The sequence below is a fragment of the Leptosomus discolor genome, chromosome 5, assembly GCF_034619465.1.
Source record: "Leptosomus discolor isolate bLepDis1 chromosome 5, bLepDis1.hap2, whole genome shotgun sequence".
In the NCBI taxonomy this organism is placed as follows: Eukaryota; Metazoa; Chordata; class Aves; order Leptosomiformes; family Leptosomidae; genus Leptosomus; species Leptosomus discolor.
In genome coordinates, this window is record NC_141395.1 from 25,006,324 (window position 1) to 25,030,522 (window position 24,199).

Genomic DNA, 24,199 nt, shown 5'->3' on the forward strand with positions numbered 1-24,199 from the left:
GTCAGCTTCCACATCATCTTTATTTGCCTTTCCTTGTGAGCTTCTGCTTTTCCTACACGTATGCTGAACAGCTTTCTTGAGACAAACTGTCTTCATACCAAGATTCCACTAAATTATCCACTTCTGTCAAAAGGTCCAAAGGTAATCAATTGTGTTCTCCTTTAGAATAAGCATTAGAATTTGAAGTAGCATTCCCTCATTTCCCTGCTCTGTAGGCTTCTTAGTAAAACTTACAATTTGACCAACTGACTCATTTCAATTTATTTTGAACCAGAACACTCATTTGTCTTTCGTGGCAGATTTTACATAGCCTAGATAATTCCTCCCTAATATATAAACTATGTTTGGCTAAAAAGAGGCCTCTGCAATTACTCACAATATTTTAGAATCAATAAAAACACGGCATCAACAATCTTGCCAAGTATTACATTACTACCCCACTGAATTTTGCTTTTCATCCAGGCCACAGGAAGAAAGGGGACTTGTATAACATTTCTCAGAAGTGAGATTTTCACAGGACCAGGCTTTTAAGTACTTTTGGATAAAATTAAGACTCCAGTACATACTAGAAAGAAGACAACAAACCATGGAACCACAGAATTTGTTGTATTTTTCCCCCTACTTTCTTCCATCTCCTCATCTTTTGAGAGGCAGTCTGCAACTGGATTAAATATCAGCAACGATTGCTGTACCTTTTTTGCTCTACATACTCCAAGTTTTTGGGGGTTACAAAGATGTGACTAAGTGTGGCTACTGCTGTTCACTGACAGGTATTTTTGGATTTCAACCTAATTCCTGTTGGACAGGCATCTTTTACTATTGCCACACTTGCAGTAGACAGAAGCCAAGCAGCAACTGCTGCAGAAACAGAATCCTCATATTCATATCAGGACTGGGGCAAACATACTTGGCAGGAGTTGCATGCAAATACTTACTGTAAATTGAGGAAAGCCCAGAGTCTACTACTGTCATGTCTATCTCCCTGAGCCTGAATTCACTTGCAGATTAATTAACCCTCTACCCTCATTTACTATAGCTGCTTTAAAAGCCTGAAAAATTAGAAAGGTAAAAACAGAACTTTCTCTACCAAAATACCAGGACATCCTTAATGTTTTTTTCAAGCCTTCTGAAGCAATTAATGGGAACGACTGCTTGGACGCTTTTCTTAGTATTAAAGTCTTTCAGGAACACTATCACGTGCTTAAAACTCACTTATTCTTCCCTTCAAAAATTATAGGTAGTCTTAGGTCTCATAAAGCTAGGTTTTCACACTTTAACAAGTATTTGTTTTCACATCAGGTTGCCCGTCTCCTTGATACTTCAGTGACGTATTAAACAAAATATTAATCATCCCTGTAGCAAGCTGCTAATGTCACATTTAAAAATGCTGGGAGAAATAACACCCCACCCCATACCAGATACTGAGTCTCCTTTTTCAAAAAAAATTCAGATTCCAAACAACCTAAGAAGCATCAGTTTCCTTGACAAAAGCAGGACATCTGAACATAGACATCTTCCCAGCTAATGAAAAAAAATTAATATATAGCTCCAATAGCAACAGATTATTTTCTCAGTCAATTCACTGACATTCGTACTATAGGCATTACAGCTCAGTGGTTGCTTATCATGAGAAGGACCTAAAATTATTCTACAAAAAGCCTGGCACTTAAGATACAAATTTTTAAAAGGAAATAAGGTTACTGTAGGCCCAGTAACTTCTGAAGTGACAGTAATTCATGCATTCATATCCTACGAGGGATCATAACATCAAATTTTACTTGGTTTTAGTGCTTATGATACAAGTATATCCAACAACTTACTGTGCTAAATTATTGAAGTATTCTGTGATTTTTTTTTTCTCTAAAGAAATCAGCCTTTAAACAGATAAATTAGTGAGGTATGAAATGCAATGTAGAGATTAACACCTAAAAGTCTTACAAAATAATGAGTAAGCTTTGTCACCTTTCACACAAAATTATTTCTGTTCTAAAGAAGTTCCGGAATATAAAATATGTTCTCTTAAAATACTAAAAAAAATGCATTCCCCCATCACTTTGTTCCCTGTACTTTTCTCATACTATAAGACATGTTTAGAAAAGGGACTGTTTTATTTGTATTCCTAACTTAAGACAGTCACACACAAGATGGTTTTACTAATTGTTTATATAAATATAGCCAAACACCTACAAGCACCCTTTTAATCACATGCCTACATTCATTCTATTAAGACTAATTAAAACATGAATTGCAATTTAGTTAGTGAACCAGAAAAAAAAAAACTTCCTCATTTATCTAACTACAAACTTGATTCTGACTGATGTAAGGGTTGAGCTTCTAAACTAACCCCAAAGAATCAGAAATAAAGCATATATTTGGAAAAGAAAATTAATCATTGCTGTTCACATAATAATTATGTCTCATATAGAGACATGGATACTAAGTTCACATTTAGAAATGTGTTTTTCTTGTAGAGGGCTTTGGAGCTACTAAGATTTAGGGGGTTTTCTCCCTTTACAGTGTAAAACCAGTTCACTTTGGGACAAAGTTGATTGTTTTGAAGCTTCTCCTTCCCTCCACATAGTGAGGTTCACAGAGAACATAACACAATAAAATTTTTAATCAGAACTAAATCAACCAAGTTACACATGGTCAGCATTTACTTCTAAAAAAAAAAATCTGATTTAGGTACCTCACTTCCAGGCACCAGAAAAATTCTAGTCCTAACAGGAAATGTATAACAAGTGTCCTTAGCTTGAAAAGCTATACAATAAAAAAAAGTATGGTTTCAGTAATCCAGCAACAAATATTCATTGTAATTTTAACAATTACTAGTACTTTAGGCACAGTTAGGAAGGCCTTTTGACAAATGCACATGCACTTCCCCTACTGATCAGGGATCTATTTCTATCCTATGAAAGCCGCCTTAGCTACATACAGACATGCTCCTTTTAAGGTGTCATATTTCTTCTGAACTTCCACAAAGTAACCATAGAACAGCTGCATACAGCAGAACAGAAATCCTCTCCAGTTTTAGGAATCACAAAGCAAGTATTGCTGCTAGATGTCTTTATTTTCCTTTAATAAAATACACAAAGGCACAAAATTCACTTATATCTTGTCATTATTTTACAGGTATAAATAGTGCTCTGTATTCAAGTACAATCAAGTGCAGAGACTTTCTATATTTTATGTAAACACAAAACAGTTTTGCATGTACGTGCCTCTGGTTCATCCGCAATGCAAATACCAAAGGAGATGCCATTTATCTGAGTGCCATTTAACTGAATTCTGTCAAAAATTTAGACAATGAATAACATTAACACCACTGTAATGACACTTCCATATGCTTAAGTCAAATGTCGGATGACACTTTAGCTTGTAAACATCTGTGTATTTAAAATGTACTCAATTTATTTTAACAGGGAACCATTAAAAAGTATCTTAAGTTCACCAGACCAAACTCACTAGGTCAGCTGCTGCCAATAATTGCTCTTTATGTATGACAGCTAAAGAGATGTCAAATTATAGGTCACCCTTAGCAAAGCTTCTATTTTTTTAATATGCAAACTGAACGATGGCTACAACTGTTAAACTTCAACCAACTATACATTCTGTATGTTAACTCAAAGACACGTGCTTAATTTACAATACCCACTTTTACACATAGCTTTGACATACTGCGGCAGTTGAGGCAGTTTAAGCTCAAGCAAGTTTTTAAGTTGTACCATTAAAAAAAGCTCACCTGAATAGTAACAACAGGCATGAACAAAGCTAAAAACTAGCTACAGAAGGCACTTGGAAGTACTTTATTCTGCCTTCATTAAAGATCCTTCACTTTGTTCAGCTGAAATAGACTCTGAAATAGAGTCTTCAGTTGTTGAAACATTTTCTTCTTTTTCAGCTTCTTCATCTAGCTTATCTAGCTGCTCAGGACTTGGTGCTTTCTCATCAGTCTCATTTGTCTCAACAATCTGGGCCACGTCCTTTTCAGATTCTGTGAAAAGAAAAAAGATTAAATAACCATTTCCAGAAATGAAGACACAGCTAATATTCTTAAAAAGCAAATGAAACTGTATTTTGACTAGCCACTGCATGAAGTTCTCAACTGCTAAAAAATACTCTTTTTCTAACAAGTGGGTCACAGATAAAACCTATAAAATTTAAGAAAAAAATACTGTGGAAAAGAGTTCAGATCCCCATTATGAAAACATTATATTATTTGTATACATTCACCCTCAATAATCTTTCTAAGCTTGTTCATTAATAAGGCAGTGTCAGAAATAAGTCATGATGGTAATTCAGCTTCTTTGTACTTGGTAATGGAAGCTTTACCAGCTGTATAGCTTTTCTGAGAGTTCAATCTGTACACAGAACCAAAACATTCTATTTGGTGGAAACTACTATAAACATAAGTCAGATAACCAGAAAAAATGCAATACTCTAGTTCTCAAAATCACCAATGAAAATTATTGCATATTCTCAGTCTTCCAACAGGAAGTATAGGAAGGATACAAAGGAATACCTTTACTCTCAATCTGGGATGGGAGTTCCTTTGATAACAGCCGTATTTCGAAGATCAGTCAAAAATATTTATCATAAGTACTACCTCTGAAGTAGTAAATTCTAGCTTCACAATATGATTTCGGGAGCATATGAGAAATAAGAGACAGTCACATTTTGAAGTAATCATAGCCACTGAAAAACTGTACGCTGTTACACTAAATGACAAAAAGGTACTGTAGAATGATACTACTAATGGCAGTTTATTGACTAGTATTAGTCAATACTATACAGCATTAATGCATACTGTGAAGACAAACAGTTTGCAAAACTGATGAAAAGTTAAGTTCAAAAGTGTTAATCTTACGAAACATTTGCAATTCCTTATTTATCAAAACATGTTGGGTGTCTGAAAGGAAATCAGAATGCTTCAGACTGATATTCACAGAATTCAAGCAGGGCTGCAAGTTTTGTAAGCACTGCTTTGGCTTCCTGGGTCACAACTGACAATAGTAGCTGCTGCACACTCTGGTCCAGCTGACCTGGTACAACTGCCATACATCACCAAGAATTTGAGATCCCTCTTCCCACACACAGCTCCATGTTCAATACCTTTCATCTAGCTAGTTCCAGGTTCTACTTCAGACTGCTCAGCGCAGCCCAGCTTCTCCATTTCTTCCTCTGACTTGATCTTCCATCTTAACAAGTTTGCAACCAACTTAGCTCCTGATTCAGCTTCCTTCCCTGCTTTCTCAGTCACAGGCTGCTCAACAGCTGCCCTGGCTTCTTGTTCCAAAATTTCTCTGGAGCCATCCATCAGATGGTCTATCCTCCTGTTTCTGTCCAGGCAAATTAACCTTCCTAGTTTCTTTCAGACTATCCCACTCTTCCTGCTCTTCAATTTCTTTCTTGATCCCACCCCTGTCTGTGCTCAATCTTTATCTCCCAACTGTCAGTTTTCTTTCTGTCTCATCTCTGCATTTTTCTTCAGCCTCAAATTCTATGAATAAGTTTGTGCCTTTTCCTGCTACAATCCCTCCACACTTGAGTGACATTCCTTTTTTATTGCTGCTGTTCAGGCTCGAGTCAAAGTATAGGACATGAGTAAGAAACAACTCCATGCCTTCCCAACTCATTTGTACCATAGCCTAACCATTACTCGTTTACAGAGTTTCAGTTCTGCAGTCCTCAACTGAACGATGCTTAGCACTCTGCAGGAGCAACTCGTTCTCAGTCTGATCAAGGTAAAGAGACTATTCATTCAGTCTGATCAGGAGGATGCTGAGCACTTACAATGTGTTTGAGGGCAGCCCCAGAGACCATCAGCCACCAGTAGAAGCAAGTAGAAGCTTCTAATGACAAGACCACCACCTGACCAAGTGCATGTTCTAACTATCTATACTCAAAGGAAAAGGATGCTGCTTTTTAATTTATATTCTGCTGAGAAGTATGGAGACACTGCTTTGCTAAGAAAAAATCATCAAGTATTATATGACTTCTCCCTTCACCTTGTTCTTGATCAAACTTCATGAAACTCTTCAAACTCCAGAATATACAGTTAAAACAAACCAGCTTACATGGAAAATTTTGTTCTAATAATTAAGTCTGACAAAGTTATAAGGAACAAAAGACTATGTCCTTTCAATGAGAAGTCAGGGCAATCATAGTAAGTGGTGCTACTAACTCCAACTATAAACATGACCAATCTTCATTAAATACTCCATTTTAAATACATGGATTAATGGAAAGCTTGCCTAAAGACAATTTGATCTCAATATTGCATGATTTAAGTTATTGTAAGAGCAGCAACTAAGAAGAGAAAGCTGTTGGTAAACTTAAAGATGACAAAAGAAGATCACTGTCCTTGATGATTAACACTTAATCCATGATTTAACTGAAGAATATAGCTACACATATGATCTCAATAGCAAACAGCCCTATGCTGGCCCGATGCAAATTTGAGAGCTGTACCAATGCAACTTCAAAAAACCTGCTCCTGGCTACAGCAGTTCCTTTTTTCCCCCCTCAACACTCCTGCTTAATACTTAGGACTTAGAAAGCATATGTACTGCGCGCTGTAAGCAGTCAGCTACCCCTCTTGCTGCAGAAAATATTTCACTATGCAACCACTGAAATCACAATACTGCGTCACTACTAAGTTAAGTAGAAGACATATGTCTGTTATGCAGGAATTCAGAAAAATTGTATAAAATAGTTACACTAAAATACAGCTACTTTACTTATACTTAGTGTACAAAAAACACAACCTTAGCACCACTATGTCCAACCAACAGACTTTCAAGACTATTTTCAAGATCTCTGGGACAAGTTTTCTTCACTACTGCAGCTCCTCATTAGGACAGACTTTCACGGTGTCATGTGTCCAAAATATCTTTAAGGAACACGTGCTCCACACTAGTCTGTGTTCATGGCCTTGAAAGCACAGAAAGCTATCTTGAAGCCTTTGAAAAAGAAGACTGATAATAGCATAGCATTCGATTCCCTGGACCCTTTACATCCTATCAAAAAGGCAAGCTATGTTGTTCAGCAAAATTGAACTGTGCTAGACTGGAAACATAATACATTTTTAAACCAAAAGAACTTGTTTACAAGTCATTAAACTCAAGGTTAGCTGACCCATATCTGCTTGAGAAATCATTGAATTCTAGCCATATTAGCTGAACTAAGGAAAGAGCACAGCAAGCAGACACTTGCATGTCTGAAGAGAAACAACGGCTTACAAAAAATGTAGCAGGCCTATGCTGTCCTGTGAAAGTAGAGCGTATTTGGTAAAAAGGCAAAAAGCAAAAACCGAAAACCAGTAAATTCAAAGCATTCTGACCAGAACAAATACTCAAGTTTATTTCTTAGTCCTTTGTCCTCAACCAGTTTTATTCCTAGATAAAGTTTCTGTTCCATCTATAACACTTGCCTGAAGCCAAGCTCTACTTTTGACAGAACTCATAAATAAGCATGCACTTGAAGCAGCATTATTTCTGGATGACAGCATTACTGTGAACCCTTCTGTTGAACAACCAAGTTTCTGCGTCCACCTTTTAAATGGAAGTCCTTTCAAACATACTAGCAGCTGCTGTATTCTAAGAATCCTTAAAAGTGACAGAGCAGTAAGTCAATATTTTGTCAAGATAGTCAAGGAATTCCATAAAAATCTGAAGACAACACAGGAAGCTGTCTCCATAAAGCGCTGACCAACATGGTGAAATCTGAAGTTCAAAGGCATCTTATGAAGACCCCCTAAACACCAGATATTCAATCAGAAAACACTGAAGCAGTCAAATTTTGTTTCAACTTTCAAAACATTGCTAAATGGTAAACCTGAAGCAAGAATGCAGAGTAACAGTACCAAATATAGGCAAGGCAAAATTAATCAAGAGGATAAAAGTGGTTCCTGCTGGATTTTTCAATATGATCCAAACATTAATCTCCTAAGAGAAGTACATAAGACAACAGATTAGCCTTTGATGAAAAGAATTCAAGATCAAGCCATTTAAAAAATAGTTAGAACTGAAGTATATTGCTTTATTCTGGTACTAAAGTTATCCAAGTTCCTCTGCTGAACAGGAAAGCATGATGTTTATGCCAGTAATCTGCATCAGACTGACAGCTGATGTCTCCATATTTCCACAGGATTAAAAAATCCAACGTTCACTGCCAACAGCACTCCTCATAACTATTCTTCAGATCTCTTATCCACAGGAGTTGCATGTAACATGCTCATCACTGCACGAGCACACAACTGAAAAGAGATTCAGCTTCACACTCTACTCATTAGTAAAAGTAGCTGATCGGTGAAAAAATATTTCTAGCACTTCTGTATCACATTAGCTTGCAGTTTCTTTGAGCTATACAGCTATGGTTTAAATGAGTTACAGATAAAGAGTTGGATCTCCCTGTGTTGTCAACATTGCGGTGAAGTTGGTTTCCTGATGTTAATGTCCGTTTACATCTGTAAGTGAAAGATATTCTCTATTCTTGCTATGACAGCAACTGTATTACTGTAGTGAACAAAAGCCTTCCCCAGAGCTATACCTCAATGATAGCTTCATACCTTAAATCTACAATCAAGGAATGTGTTCATTTATTAATAAACCCCGACTGCCTGTAAGCAGTTATGTTTCAAATTAGGATTCTGATGGAAAAAGTGATTTACTGAAAGTTACATTTTCTCATTCTTAAGAGATTACTTTGCGGTAAGTCGCAGGCAGTAAATGCACAGTGACAAACTGATAGGATAGCACTGGCCTCTTCTACAGCAAGACATTTCTCAGATATTAGTTATGTAAAATATTAACACATACTCTATTTCTGGCTTCTTACTAATTATCAAAACAGAATGGTTTCCATCATCTTGGAGATGAATACTCATAAGAGACCAAATATTTAAGGTGGATAAAACCAGAAGTCACTGTACCAGTTACTTATTTCATAGAGTGGTTTGGGTTGGAAGGGACCTTAAAGATTACCTTGTTCCAACCCCCCTGCCATGGGCAGGGACACCTCCCACTACACCAGGTTGCCCAAAGCCCCATCCAGCCTGGCCTTGAACACTGCCAGGGAGGGGGCAGCCACAGCTTCTCTGGGCAACCTGTTCCAGGGCCTCACCACCCTCACAGTAAAGAACTTCCTCCTAAACTCTAATCTAAATCTCCTCTCTTTCAGTTTGAAACCTTTACCCATCATCCTATTACTGCACTCCCTGGTAAAGAGTCCCTCCTCACCTTTTCTGTACGTCCCCTTTAAGTACTGGAAGGCCACTATAAGGTCTCCCAGGCTGCACTAAGCTCTCCCTTACGCCTCTTCTAAAAAATTTCACCATACATTTCCTAGCAGAAAAAGAGAACTGGAGAACACAACCCATAGTGGTTTCCTTCGGTTTTGTTTTTAAATAAAGCAGAGGATTAATACAACACCACACCAACAAAACCCAAGTAATTTTCAGTGTTAAAAGATAAATTGGTAAAATTACATTTACTGCAATAACCATCCTATATTTTATCCTGAAATACTTGATAAAAATTTTTTCAAAAAAGCAAAAGCTGTTTTGCAGAATTTTCACTCCTACATCCAAGTGCCTAACAAAAAATCTCACACCAATTCTTAAGGTTATAGATTTTGTAAAAAATGCAAAAACTGACTCAGCAGCTCAGACCTGTTAAAGGCATAGTTTGATAAACATTTCCTTCAATGATAATACCATCTTAATTAGTACTTCCCCCCAAAAAACCTTCTAAGAACCTGCAGTTATGGATAATACTCAGAAGCTCTCAAGGCACACTCCTCCAAGAGCTGAGTATCTGTCTGTAAGGGCTTCCTCATTTGATTCACACAGAGGAAAATAAGCAAAGTGTTGAAGACACCGTTATGTCTTTTGTATAAGAATCTTTTAGCTTTAGAAGTAGCCAAGAAGCTACTAATTTACGCTACCCTAGATCATTTGAGGGCAAAGATAACATTTACATTGTCTTAGCTTCATGCATCTGATTTCAGTCTTACTTTCACACCAGTAATAGTACTTTTAATGAAGTAAGAGCGCACTACAGCACGGAAAAAGAAACCAACCAAGTTTTCCCTATAATGCACCCACATTAGACCACACCCAGAGATGGCTACAGTTAGATATGACTTCCCCAACAGTCTCATGCAGCCTTCTCATATCAGAAGGTAAAGACCATTGCCATTTTGTACTCCCTGTGAAAGAGAATCAAGCAGAAACATTCTTTCTGTTACACACTGACAGTTTTCCACAGTTGGTCTGTTTCTAGCCTGAACCTCAGGGCTGTACACTACTCAATAGCTTCCACCCGTGATCCCTGTTTAAACTAATGTAAAATCCCATCAAGTACTCAATAGCACATCTAACGGAGAGTCTCTGGTTTGAAGTTATAATTTCTGGAGTCTTTTAAAATACTGCATCTTCCTGTTGGCTGTACACCAGATGCCTACTGTATCTGCAGACTATAAAATGTCTCAAAAGGAACTATGTTAAATTAAAATTGACAATTTGTCTTTGAACTCCCCGAAATTAAACAAGGCAGTTTTACTAGATTTTCCTGCCCTTAGGAAAACAGCAAAAGGAACAAAGGCAGAAATTCCAACACACCTCAATCAAATGACCTGCTAAACACAGTGAAAGTTAACCACTTCAGGACATACTCCCTTCTTAACTATTTCTGTAATTTACAATGCTATTTTTTATCAGTTTCAGTAACATAATTGAAAAATTTTGTTATACCATTGTTTGCATGACATTGCCTAATATGAAGAAGTTTTAGGGTACAGGACAGAAGACAATAGTATCAACAAGCTAAACTAGAAGCAGGGACAAGAAGAATTTTAAAAAAAAAAATATATATATATACTTGTACTATCAAGTTACAATAGAACAAACTATTTCAGTTGGAAGGGACCAACAACAGTCATCTAGTCTAACTGCCTGACCAAAAGTTAAAGCATGTTATTAAGGGCATTGTCCAAATGCCTCTTAAACACTGACAGGCTCAGGGCACCTACCACCTCACTAGGAAGCCTGTTCCAGTGTTCGAGTTCTTCAGTTGTTCAAGTTCTTCCGTTGTTCTTATTCTTATGAAAAAACTCATCTAAACAGAGCGCTAGATGATGGGGAGATTTCAATAGACACTAAAAAGAGCAGACTTCATGAGATTAGCACATACCTTCTGTCTGTTGAGTCTCCTGGGGCTTTTTCTCTATAGGTTCTAGAGGCTCAGTTTCAGATTGCAATTCTGTAGATTGCTTTTTTTCAAAACTGAAGTCTGGAAGTCGTGGGGCCTGAGGTCTAGTTTTTCTTGCAGGATTCAGAAAAAAGCAGTAGGCACACCTAAATGCTACAGAAAAGCACACCCAGTAAGTAGCCTCAATAATTAATGTTTCACCTTTATTGCTACACTATATTCTGACTGTCCAAAATACTAAAACCAAAGATTTAAATAAGTGACTGTACCTGAGAGTACCTCCATCAAATTTACACAAGCTGTTCCATACAGCCCCATTTTTAACTTGGCATATGCTGGCTTCTTAAAAACCTGTTTGCTTTCAGCTTTGCTGCACTTATGAGTATTGCCCACCGTGAAAGATTTGACCACAATGAATAAAATAATGCAATTCAATACCATCAGATGTTGCCATATGGTGTTCTTCTACTCTTTCCTACAAAAGAATTAAGTTGGCAGATGATTCCCCCCCATCCCTTAAGATGTCACTTTCCTCACCCTTTGAGTAAGGAGATGCTATGGATTCTGCAAGGTATGTCTCACTCTTCTTTTTGAGGAGATTCTGCTCCAGTGGTGCTTAATTGAGAAAAGGCAGTTTCGTTCTGCAGAAGTACTGGATACCCCTTAACAATTAAATACATATGCTTCCCCCTAACTCTGCCTTGCCGCCCCAAGACAGGGGGGAAGTTACAATTTCTTGCACAGTTGAATCATGAACGCACTTGAGCTAAGATGACATATAGACTACATATCTTTGGTTCCATAAGAAACATTCATCTTTTTCTTACAATGCTGTATATTTACACATAAAATTAAGTGAAACAAAATTAAATAGAAGATTTATCTAAGATTCCCTCATTTCTTGCACACCAGGCTTACACTTGTGGTAGAAAGGAGGCAAAATAAAACATCTGTGTTCAATAAACAGCTGTGTCTGTCTTTAGTTATTGTCAGCCATAAATTCACATATAGCCCCCTAGGGCTTGTTCCCGTTCCTTTTCTGATACCTCCCCAAGATCTTCTTGCCAAAGCAAAATTTTGTTTAAGTTCTGGTAAAAGAGGCTCACTTTAGTGTCAGACAGTTTCTCAACATAAAACCCTTCTGAGAACCATTCATAGCCAGTAGCAATTCTCAGGGATGTATTGGAGGAGGCTTATTTCTACTGAATAGTTTTCTACACATAAAATCCTTGGCCTGAAGGTTGCAATAAAGTACTTCTAAGTCCTGAAGTGAATCTTGAGATACAGGGTAGTAAGTTACCATACAACTGTTTCCATATGAAGTGCCATTTCACAGTGTCAGTTAAGTATTTAATTGCAACCAAAATTAAGTATGATGAATGTTAGTTATGAAACATAAGCCAACTAACAGAAAGTCTACCACAGATTAACTCTTACCTATGTATTCAAACTCCTCCTTCAACGCCATACCATTGTGAGAAAAACATTGCTGACATATAAGGGCGTATCTAGAAAACACGAATAATATATAATTACATGCCTTTAAGTAATAGCACAGTGAAGTGATATACATTTTACCCTAGATATTGACTAACAGCTTAGATATTTACTCTTAAAAGATAATTTCCACAGTGAAATTACTATCCTTTAAAGCAAACTAAATCTGCACATTAAATAATAGTTTTTAAATTGGTTTAAAAACAGCAAAATATTCTCAGCTACAATGTAAACCTCATGGTTCAACATATTTTTTAGTATCATGGTCAGAAAATATCATCCAAATTAAGTTTATATTTCACTAGAATATAGCCAAATATGAAAAGTGACCATGGTTAACATGGAAGCTCTGATATGTTTGGACAGTTACGAAGGCAATTTGAAAGTATAGTAATAAAGCTGAAGTGCTAAGATAATTTTTTTTAAGTTCAAAATATAATTCATTCACCCACTCAAGCACAGATTTTTTCCCTTTGTATCATGGATTTCTCTCAGTACCACACGGATAATACCACCCAAAAAGGAGGTTAATTTTGTCAAAATGTTACCATTTTTCCTACAAAGAGATTTCAAGTGAAGCACTAAGAAAGGACCATTTCATTACGAAAATTTCAGACAAATTAATTTGCTGTTCTTTTAACCTTGACATGTCTGGTTTAAAAAAAAAAGTTAAGCAGCTTCCTATCTTTAAGTGTTCAAGTATCTCCTTTAGCAACATTTTACCTGTTCTGAGGACCATCGCCAACCAAATATTCAATAACTCTATCCACAACTCCTCTTTCTCGAGGAAGAATAGGTCTTGCTAAAGGAGGGCCTGGAGGATGAAGACCTAGAAAGACATGAACTATGTCAAAATTATTTTCAACTATATTATTACATATATTATATTTCATGTGTGTGCTAATGTAATAAAATAATTACACCTACTTAATATACATGGCCATATTTCTTAGTCCACTAGGAAAGATGTAAGATATTTAAACCCACCATAGCTGAAAGTTCCTCTTCTGCTCCTTTAGCTTACAATCTTATTAAATCGCTCTACTTTTACAGCTTGGAGATGTAATTAAATTTAGAATTTCTAAAGAACTTAAGGCATAGATAGTATTTAATGACTGCTCATAAATAAGAGGGTTTTTAAGCAAAGAAAAGCTCCTTATTTGAGTTCGTACTATGTTTTTCACCTCTGTTTACGTACAGCAATTAAAGCTGACCAGTGTCACAAACTTGTCTTTCCTCCAAGTTTTAAAACAGCTGGTCTATTGTACAAGACCACTGCAAGCTGCCAACTTTCATTTATGTAGCTTTGAGTTCTTCTGTCTACCTTCCTTTCCAGCCTTACAACGGGAGATGCCGGGCATAATGAGCAAAACAATTTGGTAAGAAACTAAGTCTGAATCATTCAGATGCAACCATTCAAATAACTAGTATCTGAAACTTCTTCCCAAGGCCATGCTCCTGGCCAAGAGACATTTTACACAAGCACAGGAGGTATTAAATTACAGTACTTTCAACGAACAGGTACCAGACAGTCTTGAACATGAGATAATTAAGTGAGCACTTGGAGGCCAGGGGAGGGGGAAAACTTAAAATATATTTCCATAAGATCTTTACAAATTACATTCAAAGGCCACAAAAAAAAACAATATTTGAGTAGGACAACAAACCAGTGTTTTCAGAAACTTTCTGAAACTTGGACAAAATGGTCAGCTTCAAGTCACCTGAAGGCAAAACTATGAAATCTGACAGATAAGACTCAGTTTAACCCAAAGACAAAATTACTTGTAATAATGCAAGAGTCCTATTTAAGCTCAAGATAGTTAAGAAGGTTAGACAGAAAAAAAAAAAATCAACTAACATTAGTAGGTTCTGTACTGAGACAAGCATACGGTAATCTGAAGCTATGCAAGAATTCAATTTATAGAAGTAACATTCTCAAGGCACAAAAAGTGAACACTCTATGCTCAGGGAAGAGTTCTGGCTTACAGCTGTTCTCACTATATCCAACAAAAACAGAAACACAAGAGGCATGGCTTAAAAGAAAGGCTTTTAGTGACCACAGATTCAGCCTTCCATTCTCTCCAATTTGCTGTATGCTTCCAGTATTTTTCTTGGGAAGATATGTTTCACAGAATCCCCCATAACACCCAATAAACAAAGACAAAGCTACAAGGTAAAACAGACTAGACCCACTGTCTGAAGATTCAAAAAGGATTTAAAAAAAATCTAAATAAAGGACTACCAAGAGAGTGGAGTTTGTTAGCAAGTTGAACTAATTCAGAAGGACACTTAATCGAAAGAGACCATGGAAAAAACAGTGGGCTTCAAGCTTCTCAGAAGACAGATTTGGCTTTCTTGTAGCACCTTAGCTGGGGGCAGCACCAGGACATGCACACTCATCTCTTGAGTATACACAGGCAAAGACAACACAGCAAGCCTTACTATTTGATAAGCTGATCCAAGATGGGCTTTAAGTTTAAATACAGCATTAAATGTAACTGCCAGCAATTGCCATCACAAGCCTTCTACTCTTTAGCCTTCACAGACTGGAGCAACAAAGAAAAAAAAGAGTAACTTACAGCAGAGTGTGTTACATTTGTGGTAAACCTCAAGCTAAATGCCATGTACAGCTAACCTCCATCCTCTATGGCAAACATCAGAAACATTGTAGGAGTTGAACATTTTCAGCAGTGACCTCTCCTAGTGCTACGAATAGAATGAGGCTAATCTTGCCATTATGGTTGCAATATTTCTAACAGCATAGCCTTTCAAAACACCTCTCATCAATACTGGATAACCAATTTAAATGGACTGTCCTAATCCTTACAAGCACAATAAAATTTGATCAGAACACACTGCAATTCACAACCCTTCAATAAGCACAAAAAAGTCTCATGTTCATCTCAAGTGTTTTTAAAATAACCCTCATTTTCACTAACAAGAGAACTGAATTCAGGAGATATCACTGAATAGATTCCCAACTTCCTTCTGTATTCTGTCAACAAGCACCAACCCAGACCAAGAAAACCCTCACAGCAGCAAGGCAGAACAAGTTCAGCGCAACAAACTGGACCTAATGCTTCATTTTATAGACTCTGAAAAAGCTGTCCGGAGAAGAGTTCACACAGAATGCATTTCTTAAAGCTTCACAAAAAAATGAAAGACCCAAAACCATTAAAAAGTGGATAGACAATGTCTGACATTGGTGTGAAGTAAAGATCTGGAGCATTCATATGATCTGCAATGAAATTAAAACTCTGGAATAATTTTCTGAATACCTGGCTAACACTCAAACATGTACTTAGCCCTATATCCAAAAGACAAAAATTTTCACATGACCTGTATATCACCAATACATGAAAAGTTTCTAGAAGTTAATAAACAGGGTGAAAAATTAAATAAAGTCACCTATACTGAAATATCACAACATGCTCCAAGAACAATTTCAATTACCTGCCTACTAATAACTCAAACCAACCATCTTAGTCCTCATGCTGTTATGGACACCAGTAATTAATATAAACATCAAAAGCAATCATTGTAGAAAGACTGGTCATTTCTGCAAGCCTTGGCAAACTCTCAACTACCTGCTGGTTATTAATTTTCAAACATATGGGAGCTCTGTGGTAATACACATTAAATTGATTCTCCTCTACAAAATATAGTATAATGAAAATGAATTATTAATCTTCTCTAAAGTAGAAATAATTAAGGCTATTCATATTTGTTGCAAGCCATGCACAAACTTAGATGTAATGACGTTACTCTTATAGATAGCGAATCTACATACTTTTCGCTACAGCTACATGACTGAGATTTTTTATATGCCCGAAAGGTTTGGGAAAATTCAGAGAAAACAGCGCTTCCGCATTAACAGACAATCTCAGTGGCTTCCATGGCGATCTACAACCAAATAGCATGATTGGTCAAAATACCAGTTATCAGTGGAAAAAAATGTGCCTATAAAGCATTATCACAAAAACTACATTAAATATTTTAATTAACAGACTTGGCAACTGTCCTTTCAAACAAGTCCATTAATTTTTTTTCCTTCTTCCTCTAAACCATTTCTGCAGTAAAGGCTGAATTTCATCCAGCTTATTCAATATACCTGACTATCCCATAAGAATAAAACTATTATATAGCTGACATTTTAATTATATAGCCAGCTTCTTAAACAAGAAGGAGCATGTGATTTTAAACTCATTAAGGAATTCTCAGTAAGAAGGTTTCAGTAAACGTGGTTAGTAACCAAATGACCAATTTCCTAGTGCAAGCAGCAGATTTCTGGCACTTCAAGATAATCAAGACTTACTAATAACTTGCCTTTACAGTTCACTTCAGGGGTAAAAACAAATTTAGCAGTTTCATAATACAGGTAAACAATTGCTATCAAAAAACAAGGCTTCATGGACTCTGCAGAGAAGTGAGAGATCACAACTTTTCAGGACACGTTTATTCCACTACACTAAACAACACAAACAAGTATTTTAACATTCAGCTGCCCAAGATCTTCCATTAAGAGACCAGGTGTCAATACACTATGCATTGCCCTACTTTTAGATTATATCATGGAAGTTAGTAAGCAAGGACATACAATTTGTAAGACTTAAGTTACTTGAAGTTAAAAATCCAGGAACACAGGGCAGAGAAAATATTCTTGATTACTACATAAAGAGCAAAGAACTACTCCACATTACAGTAGTGCTCAGAAGATTCTTAGCAAGTTCATTCCTTCTATTTTCAAGACAGCATTTCATCTCCCTTCTTGCCTTGTGATCCAACTTGTCAGACATCCTGCAACAAATGAAAGGCCTGGCACTAACCACCTATACACAGCTTCACCACCCATGAGGAGAATAGGAACAACGCCTCCCACTCAAAACTCTCAAATTTTGCTATCCCTCCTATGGAATTTAGTTCGTGTGCTATTTAATAAAGTCCATCCTACCTGAACAACAAGCCAGAAATCCTTTTCAGGATATGAAACCAAATTTAAGGAGCACTCATTCCTACCAGATTTCAACCTGTTGCTAAACTTTAGACTCTTGTACCAAAATAACAATGTGATTTTTAGAAGAATTCAGCTACAACACAGGCAACTTTTCTGGTGTATTTTGTATTTTACACTTTAAGAGTATAGATTGCATGACTATACCTCCTAGAGTAAAAATTTAAATAAGTGTCAAGATGCATGTTAAAAAATATGTGCAGGGTTTAGTGAGAAACATGAATGTATTCTGAAAGTGTTCTCCTCTGTACCTGATTTATATAAGTGTAGAGCTCTTCTAAACTAAGAACATAAAAAGGTATGCTATATTGTTGACTACAGAATACTGCAAAGTTTTATTGCCATTTAAACAAAGAAGCCATAACAGTTAAATGAGCTCAGGCAATAGGTTTCAGCATCAAAAGGTGCCAGCTGTAAAGAGTTATGGCTAATTGAATATGGAACTCCTGCTTAATCAGATAACTGCTCTGCTATTTCCAAACGAAATGCCATTTCCATACTGTCCAAAAATGGCCTATTTTATTGGTAACCAGAGAAAACAATATAAACTGTAAATAACATTAAATGCTCTGTTTACCCATTCCAGGCACTGAAGTAGCAGGGGATCCAGGGCGTCTTAGTAAAACATTTGACTGCAAAGATGGCACACCACTTCTTTCTGGGGGTCCACTCAGAGCTGATGTGTCTCTCTGCAGATTAGGAGATGCTGGAACAAGTGACTTTGGAGAGCCTTGTTTAGGAGTCACAGGTGGGGGCGTAGAAGCATTTCTTTGAGCTGTGGTCCTCTGACGAATTTCTGACAAGAACATGTGCATACTGAATTTAACATCTAGCATTACAAGCAAGAGATTAGTAAGAGTACAGTAATATCATTACTCCAATCAGCAAATTACAAAGTCAAACAAAACCAGAAAGGTCTATAAGTAAAGATCACCAGCTGCCTGGCTGAACATGCCATAGAAATAAACCCCACACAGAACACTATATCATTAATAGCAATAATCATTAACTGTTAAATACTTAGGGCAAAATTCTCCTAAAACAAAACTAGCAGATACCTACCTTACAATTCTGTTCCCTAATGCAGAACGTTGGAAGTATGAACAGCTAGATTCAAACCACAACGTACAGAACTGACCACTGTTTTTACTCTACGGTCTAAACACGCTTCCAAGTATTCAGCTTTCCATGGGACCAAAAACTATTCAGTCAAGGCCTAAAATATCCAGGCTAAGTACCCAGAATTATTATTTTTTTTTCAGATTGGATAAATGAAAATTCTAAAGTCAGAAGAAAATGTAATGCTTCATGCAGATAATCTAGTTTTGTTCACTTTTTCCAGCGACCCTACCAACAAGCCATGTGCTTGGATTGTCACAAAGAACGAACAGGCTTTGTTGGAATATGTCCTTAACTTTTACCTCTTCTCACTCCACTATCAGAGTTACTACTAAATCCCTGTTATGAAAAACCTAATAGATTTCCTCAGTTACTCTTACCTGGAGCCAGAGTTCTCATTAACACCAATGGGAATACCATCCCAGTAATATATTAAATTTTGGAAATTATATTATTCATGCAAACCTGAAGTTCCATCATACTCATCTATTTCTCACTTCATCTGTACCTAATCACCTCCAGGTAGCCTTCAAAATACACCAGTGCAACAAATCAAATTGAAGCGTAGTCCTTACTTTAGGGCTATGGACACTAACATGGTTAACAAGTGACAGCTTAGTCTCCAAAAGGTACACTCCAAGAATGCCTACATCTAAGGCGATAGTACCCTACAGAGTTAGTGTCTAGCACCCACATTAGTTTGAACAAGCTTGCTTGTCTTCCTTCACAAACAAATGTAATTTAACATTAAAATTGGACTTTAAATTCATCTCCCCAAGTTTCCAGATTAGAGATATTTTATCTGCTGACTTTGTGTCAAGCTGGAAGAGTTTAAATCCTTAGCAGGCACTTTACAGGTCCACTGACAACCGGCCACGGGAAGATGAATATGCTGAAGTCTGAAGGAATGATCCCTGTCCCTGAAAGAACAATACTACCATGATAAGCTTCTGTATGGGCTGGAGGAGGAGGGGAGCGTGAGATATCAGCTTACACTAGCTAAGAAAGAGTTGCTATCACTGGAGTACTAGGTCAAGCATAAAAGTTCTGGTGGAAAATGGCCAACATCAAGTGCCACGATATCGCAACATACATAGGCTATGTTCTTGCCTACTTATCTGTACATATAAATAGGATCAATGTACCTCAGAAGAAATAAAAGACTCTGAAGATTACAACTGCACAAAGTCTTCCTAAAAATCCACCTAGTTCAGTTTCCTGCAGAGCAGAACAAATTACTAGTTTTCCCTCTGCCGCACCCCCATGTGCATGACTGTACTACTTCACACAACTTTATTGTCCAAGTTAGATCACCCAATAAGTATGAAGATTCTGTATTTTAACTCGGTTTTGGCAAGTAAAGCTTGTCCCTTCCCTATTTAAACTGTTCAGAATCTGGAAACCAGGATAAATTGGTAAGGTAGTTGCAGAAGTTCCATTAAGGTTTCCCCGGTGACTTGTTTCTATTTTGAAAACTGCTCCCGTGTTGAAAGTTTTATTTTAATCAAGAATTCATTTCTGATGAACCTCACCATTGACATTTCGTTGAGAGCTTTCTGTGAGAGACCTCAGTAGCAACCTTTCAAGTCTAACTACACTAGAATAATTGCATCATCCTCTCCATGCCATCTGACCAACAGGCATGACTCATCTACAAACAATATATTGATTCTGCCCCCCGGTTTATTTATCCATGTTCAAGTTTGTGTTATAGTTTCCACTCGTGTACTAGTGTCAAAAAAAAACAAGCTAAAGGTATGCAATTTCTCAATTCTTCTCAGCTGCACAGATCTTTAAAAAATGAGTGATAAATATGAAACCTAACTCTACTTGTTCCAAGATCATTTTAAATATCTATAAAAATACATTTTCATCCACTGCTAAGAATTTTTCCATTCTTTTTCATTACAAAGCCTGTTTTATTATGGTTTTACATATAAAAATAACAAAGAGCATTACTATCATTTCTACATATAGATGTTACTTTTACATTTTGAAGGCTGTCTTCCTATATCATGTGGTTTAAGCACATCAATTTTAGTTGCTTAACAGCCCTAAGTCTATTTCAATAGGTCATGGATATATCCACATTTATTCTGAGCCCATAATACACTATTCCTAAGCAATTCCCATGCCACCTGCAAGAGCTTTGCCCTTTAGCCTGTTCTTTCTGAAGGGTCATTTTTGGCAAGCCTCCTTTAAAAAGAATTTCCATTTTTAAAAAGTTACTGCTACTTCAATGGCTCTTTCCCCATATTTTTGCTCCTACAAAGATGTTGAACCCACGTACTTTACAGTCAGTATTAGAGAGATGTGCTTCAGTAGTTTTAGTCTCATTACAGAGGTAAGAATGCAAGACTCACTGCTAATTTCCACAAAATAACAGGTTATTCACAAGGCTTTTTTTTTTAACCCCTACACTTAGAAGTTCATTTGGCTTTCACTCTATTCTTACTTCATACTTAAGAGAGTTTGCCAACACTCTGCTGCTCCCCAAGTAAGAGAAGTTACCAGAAGAACTTACATTATGAGAAAATGAGAAATGCTTTCCTTGGCGAGACCAATAGCCCATCCATCCCAGTATTTCATCTTTTAGAGTGGTTGTAGATGTTATTTAACAACAACACAAACCTGAATGATTCCTGTTGCCTGCATCTTTGATACCAGCCCCAGGATCCATAAATGCATTGTCAGGGACATTAGAAAGTAGAGCCCTGTGTAATCATTTTAGTATCACATACAGACCCTGTTGCCCATGAACTCCCTTAACTCCTTTTAAGCTTGCTGTCCACTTTGACAATAACAGACCTAATATTCTGTTGCAGTAACTAGATACCATCTATATACTTTTCATACTGTCTTCTGTTGACATGCAATGTGTTAATAATGAGCCTCTTGCAAAGTTCCAGACTTCCATTACTCAAGTTCCACAAGTTAGTAGAGTAACATGTCTGCCAGGTCTCAATGCTAACACATGACAGCTACTGCTGATGTAGTTTTAATGAAGTCTTGCAATTTTCCAAGGTTTTTTCTTCCCTGAATGATTTTTGTGCATCTGCAAATCAACTTTATGAAGACACATAAATAACTTAAAAATAGACCTTTATTCCTCAAGCACACCGGAGTCCAAATTCTGCAGTTACCAGCACTAAACAACACAGATACATAAGCAGTCACATTACTTAACAAGGCTGCTACTCACAACTGATGATTCAGTATGATCTCTTAAAGAATATTAAGATATCGCCAGTGGTAAAAGACAGCTGTATCTTGCATGTTTACAAGCATAACTATTTTATTCCTCCCTCACATCACAACTGGATTTTTGTAGAGAAGGATACATCATTTTTAAAGAGCTAAAGCACAATGCAGGTCAATATATAGTTCACATAACTTGTTGGCTTTAGTGGCAGAGACCAACCAAGAATTTTCTTTCTTCTTCCTCATGCCTGTACCCATCCCACAGCTTGCAACCATCTGCAATTGTATTATTTTTAATTCAGGTCATGGAATTCTCATTTACAATACAGCCCTGCCAACAGTCATATTAGCACAATGAAGGGAGCAGGTATCAACAACAGGATACTGTTGATAAATATTATTCCACTGCCAATCTATACTTACCCTATCTTTTTTCCATACAGACAAACTATATGCCCATTGACTCTACCCTTCAAAACATTTCTGCATAGATAAAAATGCACTAAAGTTTTCAAATTCCTTTCCTTCTGGATTTTCAGGTGCTTTCTTATGCCAAACTCAAGATTCATCCAAATTATCTGCTAAAACTACAATTATTTAAGCAGTGCATGTCAAAAATCAAAGACTGCGAAAAGAGCTAAATACATATGCAAATTGGGGCACTATCAGTTGTTTTTCTGAGAGCCAACTATTATGTAATGCTAATTAAATCTTTGTACTAATTAGTCTGATGTGCAAACTTCCATTTCAACTGGCAAGTCAAAAATACACCAACTAACCTTCCATCAGCTGCCTCATACACAACACTTTCCAAACTGATTACACATTGGTCATTATTTGCCCTTTTTCCAAAAAGACTCAGTTACAGAGCTCAAGAGTTCTGCTGCCTGGCTAGTTTGTGTCCAAAGTGAGCAAAGAAAAGATAAGGAAGCTTTAATGGTAATTTGGTAACAGATATTATTCCAAATCACTATAATTCTACTACATAATGCATACACCAAATTACACCACAATGACATTAAGGTATCATCTAGTTACACTAAGTCATATACTGCATAGAAGAGAAGCTAATACTTGGTTTGGGCAGATATTTAGTGTGCACAGCAATAAGATAGTAGGTTTCTGACAGCTAAAACTGAAGTAATTACTGTAGCACATACCAAGAACAGGTTATTTAGAAAGTCTCCACAATTTCACAAGCTAGAGCCAAAACACAGTGTATCCTTCCTGTAGAACGCTTCTACAAAATAACAATAGTCAATATCCACTTTTACATGAACAAAAAGCAGCACCAATTCTAAATTCAATGTTAGAGAACAGCTTAGAAAAAGAGAAGACAGGAAGTTGTGCTGTATATGAACAAAATTATATAGAATCATAGAATCATTTAGGTTGGAAAAGACCCTTAAGATCACCAAATCCAACTGTAAGCCATGATAACTTACAATGTCTATTTTCCAAAATCCTTTCCAAGGCTAAACTGCACTTTTATTCATGATAAAGTAAATTGCTTACTTCAATACGGATGCACCCAAAGAAGCTGAATAATGTTTGAATCAGAAGCATACTTTACATTTTCTCAGTTGTGACCCCACTTAGAGGTCTCTGGTTCACACAGTCTCAGAGAACAGCAGTTACATTCTTCTCAAATGAAACTGAACTGAAAGATGCCCTCCATCACGTCTATGACACCAGCTTACAGCCAGCCCTAAACAAAAACCCCTAAAAACATGTAGTGTTGGCAAACTCCTCAGCAACAACTATTTTACTCTACAAATCTACTCCTATTATACCACGCTTACTAATGTAGACCACAGCCTAGAGTGGCTGGCTCTCAGAACCTCTCCCTCATAGCCCTTCTATTAACAGTCAAGTCAAAATCAACATAACACACCATATGCTGGATCCAACTAACTTGCTTTTGATTAACTCAGCACAAGACTAGTTAACCAATAGAAACTGAGCAACTCACTTGTCACCATCACTGCTTACACAGCCTGGGCAGAGAGGAAGAGAACAATTATATAACTCATTAGGAGTTTCAAAAATGCTGGTGATCTCTTAATAAAGCCAGGGTGACTAACGACTTCTCATTGTCTACTTAAATTTATAGCCAGTTATCTCTAGATCTCTACACAGAAACACACATTTCCAGGCAGTT

The 24,199-nt window shown here is 36.8% G+C and overlaps 1 protein-coding gene across 2 annotated transcripts in view; it reads right to left on the minus strand.

The window, feature by feature from the left end:
• Positions 1–3,205: 3,205 nt before the first annotated feature.
• The window catches only part of LNPK (lunapark, ER junction formation factor), a 38,944-nt gene continuing 17,950 nt past the window's right edge, over positions 3,206–24,199 (minus strand). For both annotated transcript variants that reach the window (XM_009947436.2, XM_086465365.1), the window contains exons 8-12: positions 18,296–18,514; positions 13,431–13,536; positions 12,648–12,718; positions 11,193–11,363; positions 3,206–3,994 (exon numbers count right to left, since the gene is read on the minus strand). In XM_009947436.2, coding sequence (XP_009945738.1) covers positions 3,807–3,994; positions 11,193–11,363; positions 12,648–12,718; positions 13,431–13,536; positions 18,296–18,514 — 755 coding nt within the window. In that variant the 3' untranslated portion in view covers positions 3,206–3,806. The remainder of the gene's footprint in view (positions 3,995–11,192; positions 11,364–12,647; positions 12,719–13,430; positions 13,537–18,295; positions 18,515–24,199) is intronic.